The sequence below is a fragment of the Papio anubis genome, chromosome 17, assembly GCF_008728515.1.
Source record: "Papio anubis isolate 15944 chromosome 17, Panubis1.0, whole genome shotgun sequence".
In the NCBI taxonomy this organism is placed as follows: Eukaryota; Metazoa; Chordata; class Mammalia; order Primates; family Cercopithecidae; genus Papio; species Papio anubis.
Genome location: NC_044992.1, coordinates 28,296,062 through 28,312,220, shown reverse-complemented (window position 1 = coordinate 28,312,220; position 16,159 = coordinate 28,296,062). Strand labels below are relative to the sequence as shown.

The 16,159-nt window shown below is 38.6% G+C and overlaps 1 protein-coding gene across 6 annotated transcripts in view; it reads right to left on the bottom strand.

Annotated features, from left to right (window-relative positions):
* The window catches only part of AP2B1 (adaptor related protein complex 2 subunit beta 1), a 137,865-nt gene that overhangs the window by 102,523 nt on the left and 19,183 nt on the right, over nt 1-16,159 (bottom strand). For all 6 annotated transcript variants that reach the window (XM_021928937.2, XM_021928941.2, XM_021928942.2 and 3 more), the window contains exon 5: nt 13,366-13,611. In XM_021928937.2, coding sequence (XP_021784629.2) covers nt 13,366-13,611 — 246 coding nt within the window. The remainder of the gene's footprint in view (nt 1-13,365; nt 13,612-16,159) is intronic.

Genomic DNA, 16,159 nt, shown 5'->3' with positions numbered 1-16,159 from the left:
TCTAGCGATTGATTTTAGTATTCACATTATCTGTGTAATCTTCAGATTATCCCAGCATATGATTTTATCTGGAAGATAAATGTCTAGAGAATGTGATTTATTTAACAAATATACTTACAATAATATCCATTATTATGTAAAGGATAACGATGCCACAAGTGCAATCATCTCAAGCTATACTTTGGTGATCAGAACAAAGATGCTAAGATGAAAAATCAAAGACTCACTTGGTAAATATGGTTACAGATATACTATTTTATTCTTGTTAAGACAAATCAGGAAAACTCATCTAGCCTGCCTACTGGATGGTAACATGTGTGAAGCTCTTTCCTGACTTAATTTTTGTTTGCTAACTCTATTATCAAGCATGAGAAAAGCCATAAAGAGAGAAATAATAATCCCTTCTATGTGCTTCACGTGCAGGGAAGATATTTTATTTCCCTTGCACAATGTACTTAGTCGACCTTATTATAGTCTAAAGGATCAAAGTATCATATCAGAAGGCCAGATGCCTGTTTCGATCTATAGATGCCAACACACGCCCAGTCTTGGTTACCAGTTGTCTGAAATAAATGACCACTTATGTCAGTGAAACTCTTCTCATTTAAAAAAAAAACAAAAAGATTAAATATAAGGTCTAGTAATAGGAAACACAGACAAAGAAAACAAGAGAATGGGGAGAATTAAAAACTGCAATGGGGAGAAAAAGAACAGAAGGATACTAAACAGAATGAGCAATTGGAAATCCTCTGTTATTATAGGCAACTAGAAATTAAACCAAGTGTATAATGCACCTAATGAAGTGTATGGTCTGATGTTTAAATAGGCAATTGCCACTTATCATCACATTAAAACAAGAAACGAAATGGTGAAAAGTCTGTCTAAATTAAGGATCCAGAAAGATCAGATTAGAGGATTGTTTAGCAAAGCCTGGAAAGAAAAAGAGATCACTGCCAAATAGTGACCGTCCAGAGGAGATGCTATCCTATCCCTCTATACTGAGACTCTAATGTTTCTCTAAAATTTCTTTAAGTTCCTTCCATCCTATCTCTACACTTTCATTTCCTAATCTCCACAGTCAGACTGCTACATTTTCAGCAACATACTGAGGCAGGCTCACCAGGCAGCGCTCTCAGTTTTCCTGGTCCGTAAGCCAAGTTTCTCTCACTCTTCAATGAAAACTTAAAATAAACCAGTCACACTGAATCTAAAGTAGCTAAAGAAAAAGACTGACTTTGAGACAGCAACTGCGTGGCTAGAGTGTACAGGACAACTCACTTGTCAATGTTTATACTGTTTCTTTGGAATTCTGTACTATATTGTTTAGTTTTTTAAATAAACTTTAAAAATAATAGACTGAAACTTAAGATTTACTTCCTCTTCCTCCAGTCTTCTCTAGACAATAATATCACAAAGTACAAATGCAACTCTTACAATAACTGCCTTGACTCGCCTGTATACTAAGATACAGGTGTGCTTCTTTCATTTGAACTATTACTTTGATTTAGAACTGTTAACACAACTATGGGTAACACTTCTCCTGACAGAAAATTGGCATTTCTCTTAGGAAATACTGACACAAAGAGAATGATGGTCTTTTAACTACCATTTCAGAAAAATTAGAGTTTCCAAGAAAAAAAATTGTATTTTTTTAAAGAGACAGGGTCTTCACTCTGTTGCCCAGGCTGGAATGCAGTGGCACTGATCACAGCTCACTGTAATCTCAAACTCCTGGACTCAAGTGATCCTTCCACCTCAGACTCCTGAGTAGCTAGGACTACAGGCTTGCACCACCACACCCAGTCAAGTTTCTTAATTACTTTTTTAGAGATGGGGTCTGGCTATATTGCCCAGGCTGGTCTTGAACTCCTGGTCTCAAGTAATCCTCCCAGTTTGGCCTCCTAAAATGCTGGGATTACAGATGTGAGCCACCATACCCAGCCAAAAAAGGGAGTTTCTAGAAAAAGTTTTGCTTTAAAAATTAATTTTTAAATAGAATTTCCTTGGGGTTTGTTTGGTTAGTTGGTTTTAAGAGACAGGGTCTTGCCTGTCACCCAGGCTAGAGTGTGGTGGCATAATCATATAGTTCACTGTAATCTTGAACTAGCAGATGGGACTACAGTGCATGCCACCATGCCTGCCTAATTTTTTTTTTTTTTTGGTAGAGACAGGGGTCTCCCTATGTTGTCCAGGCTGGTCTCAAATTCCTGGCCTCATGCAGTCCTCCCACCTTGGCCTCCCAAAGTGCTGAGATTACAGGTGTGAGCCACCATACGGTACCTGGCCTACAAATAGGGTCTCTTAAGAGAGCTGCCTCAGCACAAGTTGATTTATAAAAAGTTGGCATCTAGATTACAAAGGGACACATCTGCAGCATTAAAAAAAATAAATCCTTGGCCAGGCATGGTGGTTCACACCTGTAATCCCAGCACTTTGGGAGGCTGAAACAGGTGGATCACTTGAGGCCAGAAGCTGGTATCAGCCTGGCCAACATGGGGAAACCCTGTCTCTAATTAAAATACCAAAAATTAGCCAGGCATGGTGGTGCATACCTGTAATCCCAGCTACTCGGGACGCTGAGGCACGAGAATCACTTGAACATGGGAGGCAGAGGATGCAGTGAGCCAAGATCACACCATTGCACTCCAGCCTGGATGACAGAATGAGACTATGTCTCCAAAAAAAATAAAAATAACAATAAAAATAAAAAACTAAAAAAAATCCTTTATTCATCTTGCCTCCCAATTATGGTAAATTCTATTCTTGGAGAGACTGCAACTAAACATTCCCCACCCCTCATATCTCCTCAAAGAGCTAACCCAATTATGTATACTTTACAGACACAGATATTAAACACAAACATATATATAAAAGCAACATATGTAGATGTGTAAAATCATACTCAATCCTAGACAAATCTTTCTCTGCCTTAATTACAGACCTCTCTTCAATATGATTATTTCCTTATGGACCTGTGGAGTCTGCTGATTTTTTTTTTTTTTTTTAATAGAAACAGGGTCTCGCTACGTTGCCCAGGCTGCTCTCAAACCCCTGGCCTCAGGCAATCTTCCTACTTTGGCCTCCCAAAGTGCTAATACTACAGGTGTGAACCACCATACTCAGCCTGAATTTTTAAAGATAAGCAATTTGTATTTTTACTTACATTACACTAACAGAATGAGTTTTACAGAGATAAAAAACTGGAATAGCTAAAATGTATTGAACATTTACTTTGTGCTATTAATCCTCATAACAACTCTGAAGTAGCTGCTACTAAAAGCCACCTATTACAGATAACAAAACTGGCTTAGAGAAGTTCCGTGACTTGCTTAGGGTCAACACAGCCAGAAAGGGATTCCTGCTTGAATCTGAACTCAAGGTCTGCATCTGATTCCAGTGTCTGAGTACTAATACTTAGTCTCCAGCATTTATAGAGCTTCCAAGACTTGTGAACTTCAACCAAGGGAAGGGAAAGATTCAGAGTAGGGGAGGATAATATAATCCAAGCATTATTTCCAGCAAAGGTGACATGTAGATTTATATACAAGGAGAAAAATGTATCCTACTTTATATATTTCAGAGATAATCATATCCTGACAGTACTTAAAGAGGCAAAGATTTACTACCTAGCTATAAAATATGATTTATGATCTATACCTGTCTTATATGCAGCAGTTGAGGATAATAAATTTGACCTCATTTTGTTAAAGAAGGAGTAAGCTGGTACAGTAGGTATGGTTAGAATAAAAATGACCCTGTAAAAAAAAAAGACTCTCAAAGGAAATCTAGATTTAAACTGGGAGTGGAATATCACATACATAAGCTCACTTATGAGGAATCTCTCACCCATTTCCCTGTCCCTTTAAATGATTTTCACCCTGCACTCTAATTTCACTCATTTTTGTGGCCTTGGAACCTAAGAAACTTACCACTTTCCAGTTCAGTGACTTCTTCCTGTTAAGTAAATTACTATTTACAGGACTTTGACTTCCAGCAATGACCTTCAAGGTCACACACTATGAACAGATTTATGCTTCAGTTTTTCTGCTCAATTTACAATTATTTTGGCTGGTATCCCTGAAGACTTGAATAAAGTGAAAGCAGAATAACTGACCAAAATTATTATGAGGAAATACACAGGTGGTTTACATATTTTTGTTCTCTTCTAAATTAGCAATGGTTTCAAATATTGCTATCTCCTTTATAGAATGACCTCAAATGCCATGTGAGCCACAGGACAACATATTTGTTCTGAGAGTTTCCGTCATTATTATCTCCGCAAGGAGACAATGACTGCAGTACCAGTCAAACAAGTACAACTTAGAGCTTATACTTTAATCCAAAACACTGTCTAAAATGCCAATATGCCTGCTACATTACAATCTAGAATATTCCATTTTTTTCCCCATCTTCTTCCTTAGAATGAGAGGTAAACTACCTAGTGAGTCAACACATCTCATTATGAAAAGAAAGTTTGATTACATGGTAACAAGGTTTACAAAAAATAAAGTTCATTACTTAAGTGGTTTAAGATATGATTTAGCAAAATTCAAGTACTCTCAAAGCCAAAACACTACAAATAAATATCGATACACAAACAAAAGGCATGCCCCTAACCATCACAGTTATTTGGACCATGGCCTCTAAAATTTATTAAAGCAAGCTGCAACTTGAACAAAATAAAACACTTATTATCACACCACTTATGATCTCCCCATTTCTGAGAGTAAAGTATTCTCCAGCCAAATTACAGCCTTGAGGTCATGTTAAAGGAAAGTGACAAATGAGCCTTGATCTACTGGTAAACTACCAAAACAACACACAACAGATCCAGTTTTCAGGAAGTTGCTGTTGAGAACTACTTTAAACGTACACCCTTGAATAATTACCCTGTAAAAGTAGTAAGTAATGCTATTAGTAGATTTAGCTTCATTTGTAGGTAAATTGCCCTCAGAGCTTTAAAAAATTTAATCTTTAAAATTCTTCATCCTAAAAGTTTTAATCTTAATCTTAAAACTTTAATCTTATAAAATTAAAAAGTAAATTTTGCCACTGAAATACTAACCCTTTTAGAATTATTAATATCTGGCACTACAATCACTGTACAATATAGAATATACGTTTCTGCTGGCCATGGTGGCTCACACCTGTAATCCCAGCACTTTGGGAAGCTGAGGCAGGTGGATCACTTGAGGTCAGGAATTCCAGACCAGCCTGGCTAATATGGTGAAACCCTGTCTCTACTAAAAATACAAAACTTAGCCAGGCACGATGGCATGTGCCTGTGCTCCCAGCTACTCAGGAGGCTAAAGTGGAAGAATTACCTGAGCCCAGGAGATGGAGGTTGCAGTGAGCCGAGATTGTGCCACTGCACTCTAGCCTGTACGACAGAGTGAGACTGTCTCTAAATTAAAAAAAAAAAAAAAGTGTTTGTTATTATTAGGGGCTTACTCCATATGAGGACCAGTATTAAGTGCTTTGCAAGCCCTCTGTCCTTTAATGTTCACAACAATCCTATGATAGTAGCACTATTTGTAATCCCCACTTTGTAGATGAGGATACTAAAATTTAGAGACACCACATGGTTAAGAAATAGCAGAACCAGGATACAAACCCAAGTCTATTTGGTTCTAGAGTCTGAGTTTCAACCACTATGCTATGGTGACTGGATGAAAAATGCCATTTCATGGTTCTAAAGCACTTTTCTGTTTTTGAGCTACCTTCAAACAGAGTAGATTGATACATTATAAAAGGAAGTGACTTAATGCAATTTGGTATTCCGGACTGAATCCTGGAATAGCAAAAGGGCATTAGTGTTGAAATTGGTGAAATTCTACTTTGGTTAATAGTAACATCCCAATGCTAATTTCCCAGTTTTGGCAAACGTACCATGGTTAAGTAAGATGTTAGCATTAGTTAAAATTGACTGAAGGGTATATGAAAACTTTCTGTACTGTCTTTGTAACTTTTCTATAAATTTAAAAATTGTTCCTCTAAAAAATGAGGTATTTTTTAAAACCTAAGTTCGTAATAATATAAAACAATGAAATTATATTTTAAAAGTGAAAATATACAGAAAATGATTTCCACAAAGCACAGTATAAAAGGAAAACAAAAAGTGTTTGCTTTCTCTATAAGTAGAGACAGAAATACACTCAGACCAACTGGTGGGAAATTCAAGAGCTGGGAAGTTGGCTTCATATCAAAGCAGCCCCCAATGATTCCACTTACCCAAAATTCAATCCTGCAGAAATTAACGGCAGTTCCTTTTTTAATATGAAATACAATGTGAGTCATTTGGGAACTCAGATATAGACTGAATATATTACCTTCAATGTTACTCTTAACAAGTGCTCACCACATACTGACATTCTCATACGTGCCTAAAATTCTACCAGCTCTAACTCCTTCATGGACATTTGATATGAAAAATACTATACATTTTTAATTTCATTTATGTATAATATTTTAATTTTATAACTGTTACTTATTAATATATATTTAAGGATAACAGCAATCCTATAATTTAAGTACTAAATTCAGTGAAGTCATTAAGTTTTTCTATGCATTCTGGGCCTATCTTTAATAGACAGTTTAATATAGCCTACATGAATACCAAATATATTCTAACAAAAATCTTCCTTGAGCTTAGAAAGAGATCTAGACAGATGGCATTTTTCAATATCATCTTAGGTTGACAACGAATCACCATACAGGTAAACTCCCTAATGCCTAAATGAAGATTATAACAACCGGAAGGTGCATAATGTTAGGCCAATTCCTCAAGAAGAGCTGCAGTTTATTAAGCACTTACCATATATCAGGGAAGGTTTAAAATTTTAAATACATTATTCTTTCATCTTCAAAATAATTCGCTAAAATAGGCATTATTACCTCAGTTTTACATATAAGACAACTGAAGCTCATTTTAAATAACTTGTTCAAAGCCACATTTCTAGTAAGCAGCCAAGCCAGGACTCAAACAGCAGCCATTCTGGCTCTAAAGCCTCAATGCTATTTCCATAATCCAAGGTTTCACAACCTTGGCATTACTGACATTTACTGCTGGATAATTCTTTGTTGTGGGGGGACTGAATTGTACACTGAAGGATGTTGAAAACATCCCTGGACTCTACCCAATATATGCCAGTAGCACTCCTCCCATCAGGTTTGACAACCAAAAAAGTGTTACCAGACATCGCCAAATGTTCCCTGGAGAGTAGAATCACTCTTGGTTGAGAACCACTATCATAATCCCATGCTGTGTCTACGTGCTGGCTAGCACATAGTCAAAATACATACCGCTTTCTGAGAAGAAAAATGTCATTTTTCATAAAATGGTTTTCAAGCAAAAGTTCAAATTAAAAGAAGCTGGAAGTTTAACTACAACTTTTGCTAAAGATTATACTTGGCCTGAATTGAGGCTATTCTGAGAGCATGCTGCTTGTGCAGAAGAACACTTAACAAATGAGATTTTTTTTTTTTTTTTTTTTTTTTACTAATTCAGCAGTTTGTACTTTTGCAGAGAGGACAGAACAAGGAAGCGTAGGTATCCTCATGGGCAGCTCTGAAAGTGATAGAAGGTCTGGAAGATGAAGATCAAAGGGGCTAGGCAGTAAGCCAAAGGGACTTAGGAGGACTGAACTCAAAAAAACAAAAAGCAGACCAGGCATGGTGGCTCACACCTATAATCCCAGTACTTTGAGAGCCTGAGGCAGGAGGACTGCTTTAAGCTAGGAAATTGAGACCAACCTGGGCAACAAACCAAGACCCATCTCTACAAAAAATAAAATAAATTAGCTGGGCATGGTAGCATATGCCTGTAGTTCCAGTTGCTCGGGCAGATTGCTTGAGCCCAGGAGTCTGAGGCTGCATTGAGCTATGATCAAGCCATTGCACACTAGCCTGGGCGACAGAGCAAGACCGTGTCTCTCAAAAAATAAAATACAAATTTTTAAAATAAATAAAAACAAAAAGCAAAGCACATGTGGTGGGGCTGTCAAGAGCATCTCTGGAGTTGCAAATTCTAACATATGTAAGTTAACTGAAGTTGGAATACCCCTAAATGTCTCTGAGAGCAAAAAAGAAAACCACAGTAAGGAAGGAAAATCCTAATGTTTGGGCAAAAAGCTAGAGAATACTATCATTCAAAAGTGCATATCTCACTAAAACAAGTCACATGCCAAAAAGATATACATTTTTTTGCAAATATATACTGATGACATTTGTAAAAAAATCACGAAAGCTATTTCCCTATAGCTCTAAAATGTTTCCTTATTCTGGATGGAAGTTTACCTTCAAAATAATGAACTAATAAAGTCCACGTCTGACGACAAGTTTAACTCTAATTCCCTTGGAACAGATAGTCTGTACAAATATTAAAGGAATCAGAACCTTTTAAATTAATATTGTAGCAACAATGTTAACCTCTGCCTAATATCTACTTCATAATTACAGTAGCAGCCACCACTTATGAGCTCCCATAAGCCAAGCACTTTATAAGGCGCTTTTCACGCAAAAGCTCAATTAATAATCCGAACAACTCTCTAAGATAGTAACCTTCATCTTCCAGAAAAGGAAACAGACTTGGGTAAGTTAAACAACATGAACATAAAGCTAGGACTTAATAGAGTGAGATTTTTTTACTTCTAAATTCATCTTTTCTCTCTTAACTAGTATTTCATCAAAAGTTAGCTTCAACTAAACTATAAATGGTAAAACAACTGTAGGAAAGTAAGATGTATGTGATTCTCCTCAAAAGACAGGAAACAAAACTATAGTAAAGCTTTGTTACCTGCAGCAAGGCACAGTGTCACTAGGAACCAGATTTGAGGTCAACATAACACCAAGAATTTTCAGCTCTCAATCAATATTTATCTCTCATATTAGAAGATTTCAAAGTCATTTCTGCAGATGTTCTAGTGCTTTCAAATCTAGGATGCTCTTCTGAAGTGAGCTACAAGAAAACTACTAAGGCACAACCCCTTGGAAGCATTCATTCTTTTCTAAGAGAATCTAATATGTGCTGGTGCAGTGCTGCCACCATGTGGAGCAGCCTCTGAAAAAGTGGAACAAAATCACTCCTCGAGAGCAGTAAAATAAGGACTCATATCCATCACTGGAATAAGAGGATTGAGATTTCTTTTTTTGTATCTTTCGTTTTTGTTTTTTTCTTTTTTGAGATTTCTATGATGAAGCAGTGTTCAGATAATTCAGTCTTTATGTATTCAAAAATGTAAACATTTTGAGAAAATGAAGCAGTTCTGTGTGTGTGTGTGTGTGTGTGTGTGTGCATGGCGTACATACACATTTAAATTCTTTTTTCTATTTTTTTTGAGATGGAGTTTTGCTCTTGTCACCCAGGCTGGAGTGCAAAGGCGTGAGATCTCAGCTCACTGCAACCTCCGCCTCCCGGGTTCAAGCGATTCTCCTGCCTCAGCCTCCCAAGTAGCTGGGATTACAGGCATGCACCACCAGGCCCAGCTAATTTTGTATTTTTAGTAGAGATGGGGTTTTGCTATGTTGGTCAGGCTGGTCGTGAACTGCTGACCTCAGGTGATCCACCCATTGTGGCCTCCCAAACTGCTGGGATGATAGGCGTGAGCCACCACACCTGGCCTAAATTATATGGTATACATTCATCCAAAAAGGTAGTAACCAGCAATGGAGTTTGGGACTCAGAACTAGGTGGGGATCCTAGCTACATCACTACTAGCTGCATGACTTTAGGAAGAGTTCTTCAGTCTGAGTGCACATTTCTTGACCTGTAACATGGAAAAACCTCTGCTTCACAGGACAGATGTGATAACTAAGTGAAACATTATAAAGTAAAAGTATCTACCATTGTGCATGGCATAGAAGGCACTTAAATTTAAGTGTTCTAATGACAGTTATAATACTCTAAGGTAATAAGTAGGACATACAGTTGAGATGAGAAGTATAAATTCAAAATCAAAAATAGGTATGTAGCTATGTGTGCTGGCTACCTCTTAAGCCCAAGCTTTTCAGTTCTTCACTAAAACAAGAATGAAGAGCTCAAAAAATGATTTTAACATGGGTATGTGCAACAAGGCCAGGACAAGAGTAAGGCAAGTGAGGCACTCCAGGCACAAAATTTAAGGAGGCACTCTGTTCTCAGGCTTGTGAGGTACACAGCTGGCACCTGAGAATGAGTGTCTTCTTAAATTTCACACTCCAGGCACCTCTCTAGGCTAAGTCAAACAATATCAGAAAAGTTCTGCTACTGAGTTCTGACAAAACAGCAAAGAGTTTCTATTTGGAGAGCAGTTGGTCCAGTAATTCACTATCTAATGCTGACACCCTGCTCTAGGAAAATCTATAAATAGACAATAAAACATGAGGTATTCCTGAAACTGTTTCTCAAAAATCTACCAAGTAGCTCTGAACTTTCTCTAAAAGTCTCAAAGATATTTATGAAAATCTCCCCAAGTCACGTTTTGATTTGTTGTAGTAAAAACAGGTTAAAAATTAAGAACATTATACAGTTTACTATAGTATTATGATATATTAAATTCAAATAGAGACTTGCTCATGTGTTGCCTGCTTAAATTTTATATAGCTAGGGGATGGGGAAAGAAAATAAGTAAAACAAGATTGGCATGTATTGATGACTAGTGAATCTAGTGATGATAAATGAATTCATTTTATTTGTTCATTTATTTGTCCTAATTTTGAATGTTTGAAGATTCCCATAATAAAAAAACACAAATACGTAAATAGCATACATATGCCACTTGATCTTACCAACTAGACAAAAACTAGCTCTCTCCTCTGCAATGTAAACTTTGAATAAATCGGACAAACTAAGCTTGTTTCAGAATCATTTTATTCCTCTCAGTTTATCTGGATAAACATCTCTAAGTGTGCTACTTGAGCATGCATGCGTGCGCGCACATGCACACACACACACACACACACACACAAATGACTTTACTGCTAAACATCCCTTCAGCCTTATCCTTGACCATCTAACTGTGTAGGTTCTGCATTAAAAAATTTACAGGCCGGGCGCGGTGGCTCAAGCCTGTAATCCCAGCACTTTGGGAGGCCGAGATGGGCGGATCACGAGGTCAGGAGATCGAGACCATCCTGGCTAACACAGTGAAACCCCGTCTCTACTAAAAAATACAAAAAACTAGCCGGGCGAGGTGGCAGGCGCCTGTAGTCCCAGCTACTCGGGAGGCTGAGGCAGGAGAATGGCGTAAACCTGGGAGGCGGAGCTTGCAGTGAGCTGAGATCTGGCCACTGCACTCCAGCCTGGGCGACAGAGCGAGACTCCGTCTCAAAAAAAACAAAAACAAACAAACAAACAAAATTTACATTAGCCTAGAGATGCTGCCTCAAACTGGAGTTGCCTGTAAGTTAGAATTCATTTTCCCTTTGAGCCATTCCATATTCTTAGCACCACTGAATATTTGGTAAGTTTCCATGGGGTACATGATATTCTGCCCACCTGGTTGATTGTTGCAGCACAAACACTTTTCATTTCATCTGTCCTCAGGTAGAGAATTATCGATAGTTGCTCAGAATAACAGTGAATCAAAAGCAATGCCAAAATCACAAGGTGCCAGCTAAACATTCTGTAAAGTAGATACTACTAACTTTAGAAAATATTTTTTTTTAAATATTTTTGAGACAGGCTTTGTCACTCAGGCTATAATGCAGTGGTGCAATCATAGCTCACTACAGCCTTAAACTCCTGGGCTCAAGGGATTCTCTCACCTCAGCCTCCCAAGTAGCTGGAATTACAGGCATGCACCACCATATCCAACAAATTCTTTTTTTTTTTTTTTTGAGACAGAGTCTCGCTCTGTCACCCAGGCTGGAGTGCAGTGGCGTGATCCTTGCTCACTGCAAGCTCCACCTCCCGAGTTCACGCCATTCTCCTGTCTCAACCTCTGGAGGAGCTGGAACTACAAGCGCCCGCCACCACGCCCGGCTAATTTTTTGTATTTTTAGTAGAGATGGGGTTTCACCATGTTAGTCAGGATGGTCTTGATCTCCTGACCTTGTGATCCACCCGCCTCGGGCTCCCAAAGTGCTGGGATTACAGGCCTGAGCCTCCGCACCCAGCCCCAACAAATTTTTAAAAAATTTTTTTGTAGAGACAGGGTCTCGTTTTGTTGCCCAGGCTGGTCTCAAACTCTTGGCTTCAAGTGATCCTTCTGCCTCAGCCTCCCAAAGATCATGCCACTGCACTCCAGCCTGGGCAACAGGGCAAGACTCTGTCTCAAAAAAAAAAAAAAAAAAAAAAAATTAGCTGGATGTGGTGGCATGTGCCTGCAGTCCTAGCTACTGAGGAGGCTGAGGTGGAAGAAGTGCTTGAACCCAGGAGTTCAAAGTCACAGTGAGCTATGACTGCACCACTGCACTCCAGCTTGGCCACAGAGCAAGATCCTATCTGTAAAAAAAAAAATAAATAGATAAGCAATTTTAAAAAGGGAATATTCATAGGCTATCCACTGATTAACTCTTAGTGTTATGCACCTTTCAGTAAACACTGTAGTAGACCAAAAAGGTAGCACTTTAAAGAAAGTGGCTATCTTCCTCCATCTTCTTTGCAACAATATTTAACGATTCATCCAATATATTCAATTAGTACCCAATTCAAATGAGCTTTAGTTACTACTGGAGTCAAACATATCACTTGGGACTTGATCTCCTTCATTATACAAGCAAAGTTTAAAATGTCAATAAGGAAAAGAAAAGATTCAAAAACTTTAAGGTGTTAAGCTACATTCTGGCTGCTAAACATTTAGAACATAATCAAGTTGGCTAAAAATAATCTTGTCCTGAGGCTGAGGCAGGAGAATGGCATGAACCCGGGAGGCGGAGCTTGCAGTGAGCCGAGATCGCGCCACTGCACTCTAGCCTGAGTGACAGAGTAAGACCCTGTCTCAAATAATAATAATAATAATAATAATCTTGTACTAGAAATTCCCCTATAGAGAAATGCATCAAATAATTAGGTAACAAAGATCATTTTCATTCAGTTTCTAGTTCCACACCACCAGAAAATATCACAAATATTGATCTGAAGAAAATAATCTTAAATATACATAAAGTTAACACCAAACCTCCTAAAGAAAATGATGAAAGTTTATGGGCAAATATGAGCATAGGTACAACACAAAGATTTGCTTTAAGGTCCCTGCATTTTAGTACTTGGTTCTCAACTCAAAAACACCTAGGATCTGAAATATACAATCAGTGAGACACACAAAGTCATGTTTCCCATAGCTACCCCATAACCCAGTATTCCAGAGACAAGGTTCATATTAAACACACTTTAACAAGGGACTCATTTTAAATACTGCCCTCTTTATAAAAGCAGAAGCTTATTACCATTGGATTTGAATCTGCTATGAGATCCCGTAGAGAATCCAGAAATCCCTGATCTTCCACCATTTGGGCATTGATATCATGGAGTTTTGCCACGCAGACTGCTGCTGTTTTCCGAACATAGGGATCCTCATCCTTCAAGCACTTGCGGAGTGGCTCACAGAGATACTCTGTAATTTTGTCTACCCGGATGCACCCCATGGTTCTGACTGCCAAGGCTCGAATCAAAGGATTAGGATCTTCACAGTCCTGCAGAAAACAATCACCAACAACTGTAAGTATACATGGTGGCTAAAAGTAAACAGTCCAGTTTACATAAGCTGCAAAAGAATTACCTCATTGGCCGGGCGCGGTGGCTCAAGCCTGTAATCCCAGCACTTTGGGAGGCCGAGACTGGCGGATCACAAGGTCAGGAGATCGAGACCATCCTGGCGAACACAGTGAAACCCTGTCTCTACTAAAAAAATACAAAAAACTAGCCGGGCGAGGTGGCCGGCGCCTGTAGTCCCAGCTACTCGGGAGGCTGAGGCAGGAGAATGGCGTAAACCCGGGAGGCGGAGCTTGCAGTGAGCTGAGATCCAGCCACAGCACTCCAGCCTGGGTGACAGAGCAAGACTCCGTCTCAACAACAAAAAAATAAAAAATAAAAAATAAAAAAAATAAATAAATAAAAAAAAAAGAATTACCTCATTAATTTAAGCTTCCACATACATTCTACACGAGCTCCAATCTTCCACACTATTCCTTTCCTAAGTACAAATCTTAGCTGCCCTATTTAAGAGTTTAGGTGAGGAAGTCATTTAACTGTTTTAAATACAAAATGAGAAACAGCTCAGTAGGATTCATTCCAGTGCCAGGCAGAGGCTTAGGGAATTGGTACCATCCCACAGTCATTAGGATCTGCCCTGAAAACAGGAAAAGCTTTTGGGCTTGTATTCCGGCACAGAAAAAAAAATAAAATAAAAAGAGGAACTGGAAAGACCGTGCCCTATTCCACAGTGAGTTCCTAAGCATCAAATAGAGAGAAAAGTGAGCTAGATTTCTGGGGCCTGCAGCCAAGAAAACAAAGGGGAGCACAGGAGCCGGTCTGGGCTTGAAATAAGTACCTGCAGTTACGCAGCAGAGAGGGCCCTCTGAGTTCTTGACTAACATACATTCTCTTTTACTAGCAAGCGCTTCCAAATACAGTAAATAGAATATGGAGAAAGAACACTCTTTTAAACTGCCCTACATTAAAAAATGTCTTTAAGCCCATATAAATCCATGCATAACTCTAACTTCCAAAAAATGTAAACTAAATTATTCCCAATGATATATTCCACCTGTGAACCACCAATCACAGAGAACAAACTGTTATGTTCTAACTCTATAACGTAGCTAAACACAGGAAAAGAACAAAAAGTCCGTGAGAAAGAAGAAGGCATATTGCATATTTTTCAAAACATTTTAAATAGGAGCTAATTTTAGAAATGCTGTCTGATTGTTTAAAATGTACACTAAGTTCCAAACAGAGAAAAAACAACTATTAAAAAAACATTAGGCTGGGGACAGAGGCTCACGCCTGTAATCCCAGCACTTTGAGAGGCCAAGGTGGGTGGATCACCTGAGGTCAGGAGTTCAAGACCAGCCTGGCCAATACGGTGAAACCCCATCTCTACTAAAAATACAAAATTAGCCAGGTGTGGTGGCGCACGCCTGTAATCCCAGCTACTCGGGAGGATGAGGCAGGAGAATCACTCGAGCAGAGGTTGCGGTGAGCTGAGATCGTGCCATTGCACTCCAGCCTGGGCAACAAGAATGAAATTCTGTCACAAAAATAAATAAAAATTAATGGGAACGATCCCATTATTATTTTCTTTAAATCTATGATAGGAAAGATTTGACTGGATATTCAATAATAAGAAAATGTTTTGTCCATTTTTAAAGACGTGATGATATTGTGGTTATGTTTAAAAAGAAGATCTTATCTTGACAAATATAAGGACAAAACTATTTAATATATGATGCTTAGGATTTGCTTTAAAATTATCCAGCAGGAGAGAGGGTTGGAGGTCAGAAAATATGTATGAGGATTATAAACAAGAGTGGTTACGTGTCGGTAACTGTTAAAACTGCAAGATGAACATTTATGAATTTATTATACTAGTCCTTTTTCTTGAATATGTTTAAAATTTTCCATTAAAAAAAATAAATCAGGCCGGGAGTGGTGGCTCGTGTCTGTAACCCCCGCACTTTGCTAGGCCGAGGTGGGTGGATCACTTGAAGTTAAGAATTCGAGATTAGCCTGACCAACGTGGTAAAACCCCGTCTCTACTAAAAATAAAATAAGCTGAGCATGGTGACGGTCACTTGTAATCCCAGCTACTTGGGAGACTGAGGCAGGAGAATCACTTGAACCTGGGAGGCAGAGGTTGCAGTGAGCCAACATCGTGCCACTGCACTCCAGCCTCGGTGACAGAGTGAGACTCCGTATCAAAAGAAAAAAAAAAAAAAATCAAATGGTGTAAGACCTATTAAATGAAACAAAAGTAGAAACTCCTACAGTCTCCACTACTGCTGACTCATAAGCATAATTTCTACAAAGATAAAACAGGTAAAGCCGCCAGTTACTGATACTACAATGATATACCCAACCTTTGTCAGCCTCAGAAGGTAAAACAGTGAGGTTTCACCAGGTTTTCTTCTACCCATCTGTCAAGGATGCACCAAGTCCCGCTAACAGAAAGCTCAGCACATGGTTTGAATTTCCCTGGATGACACACACTGGTATATAGAATGCTAAAAACATGAACATTCC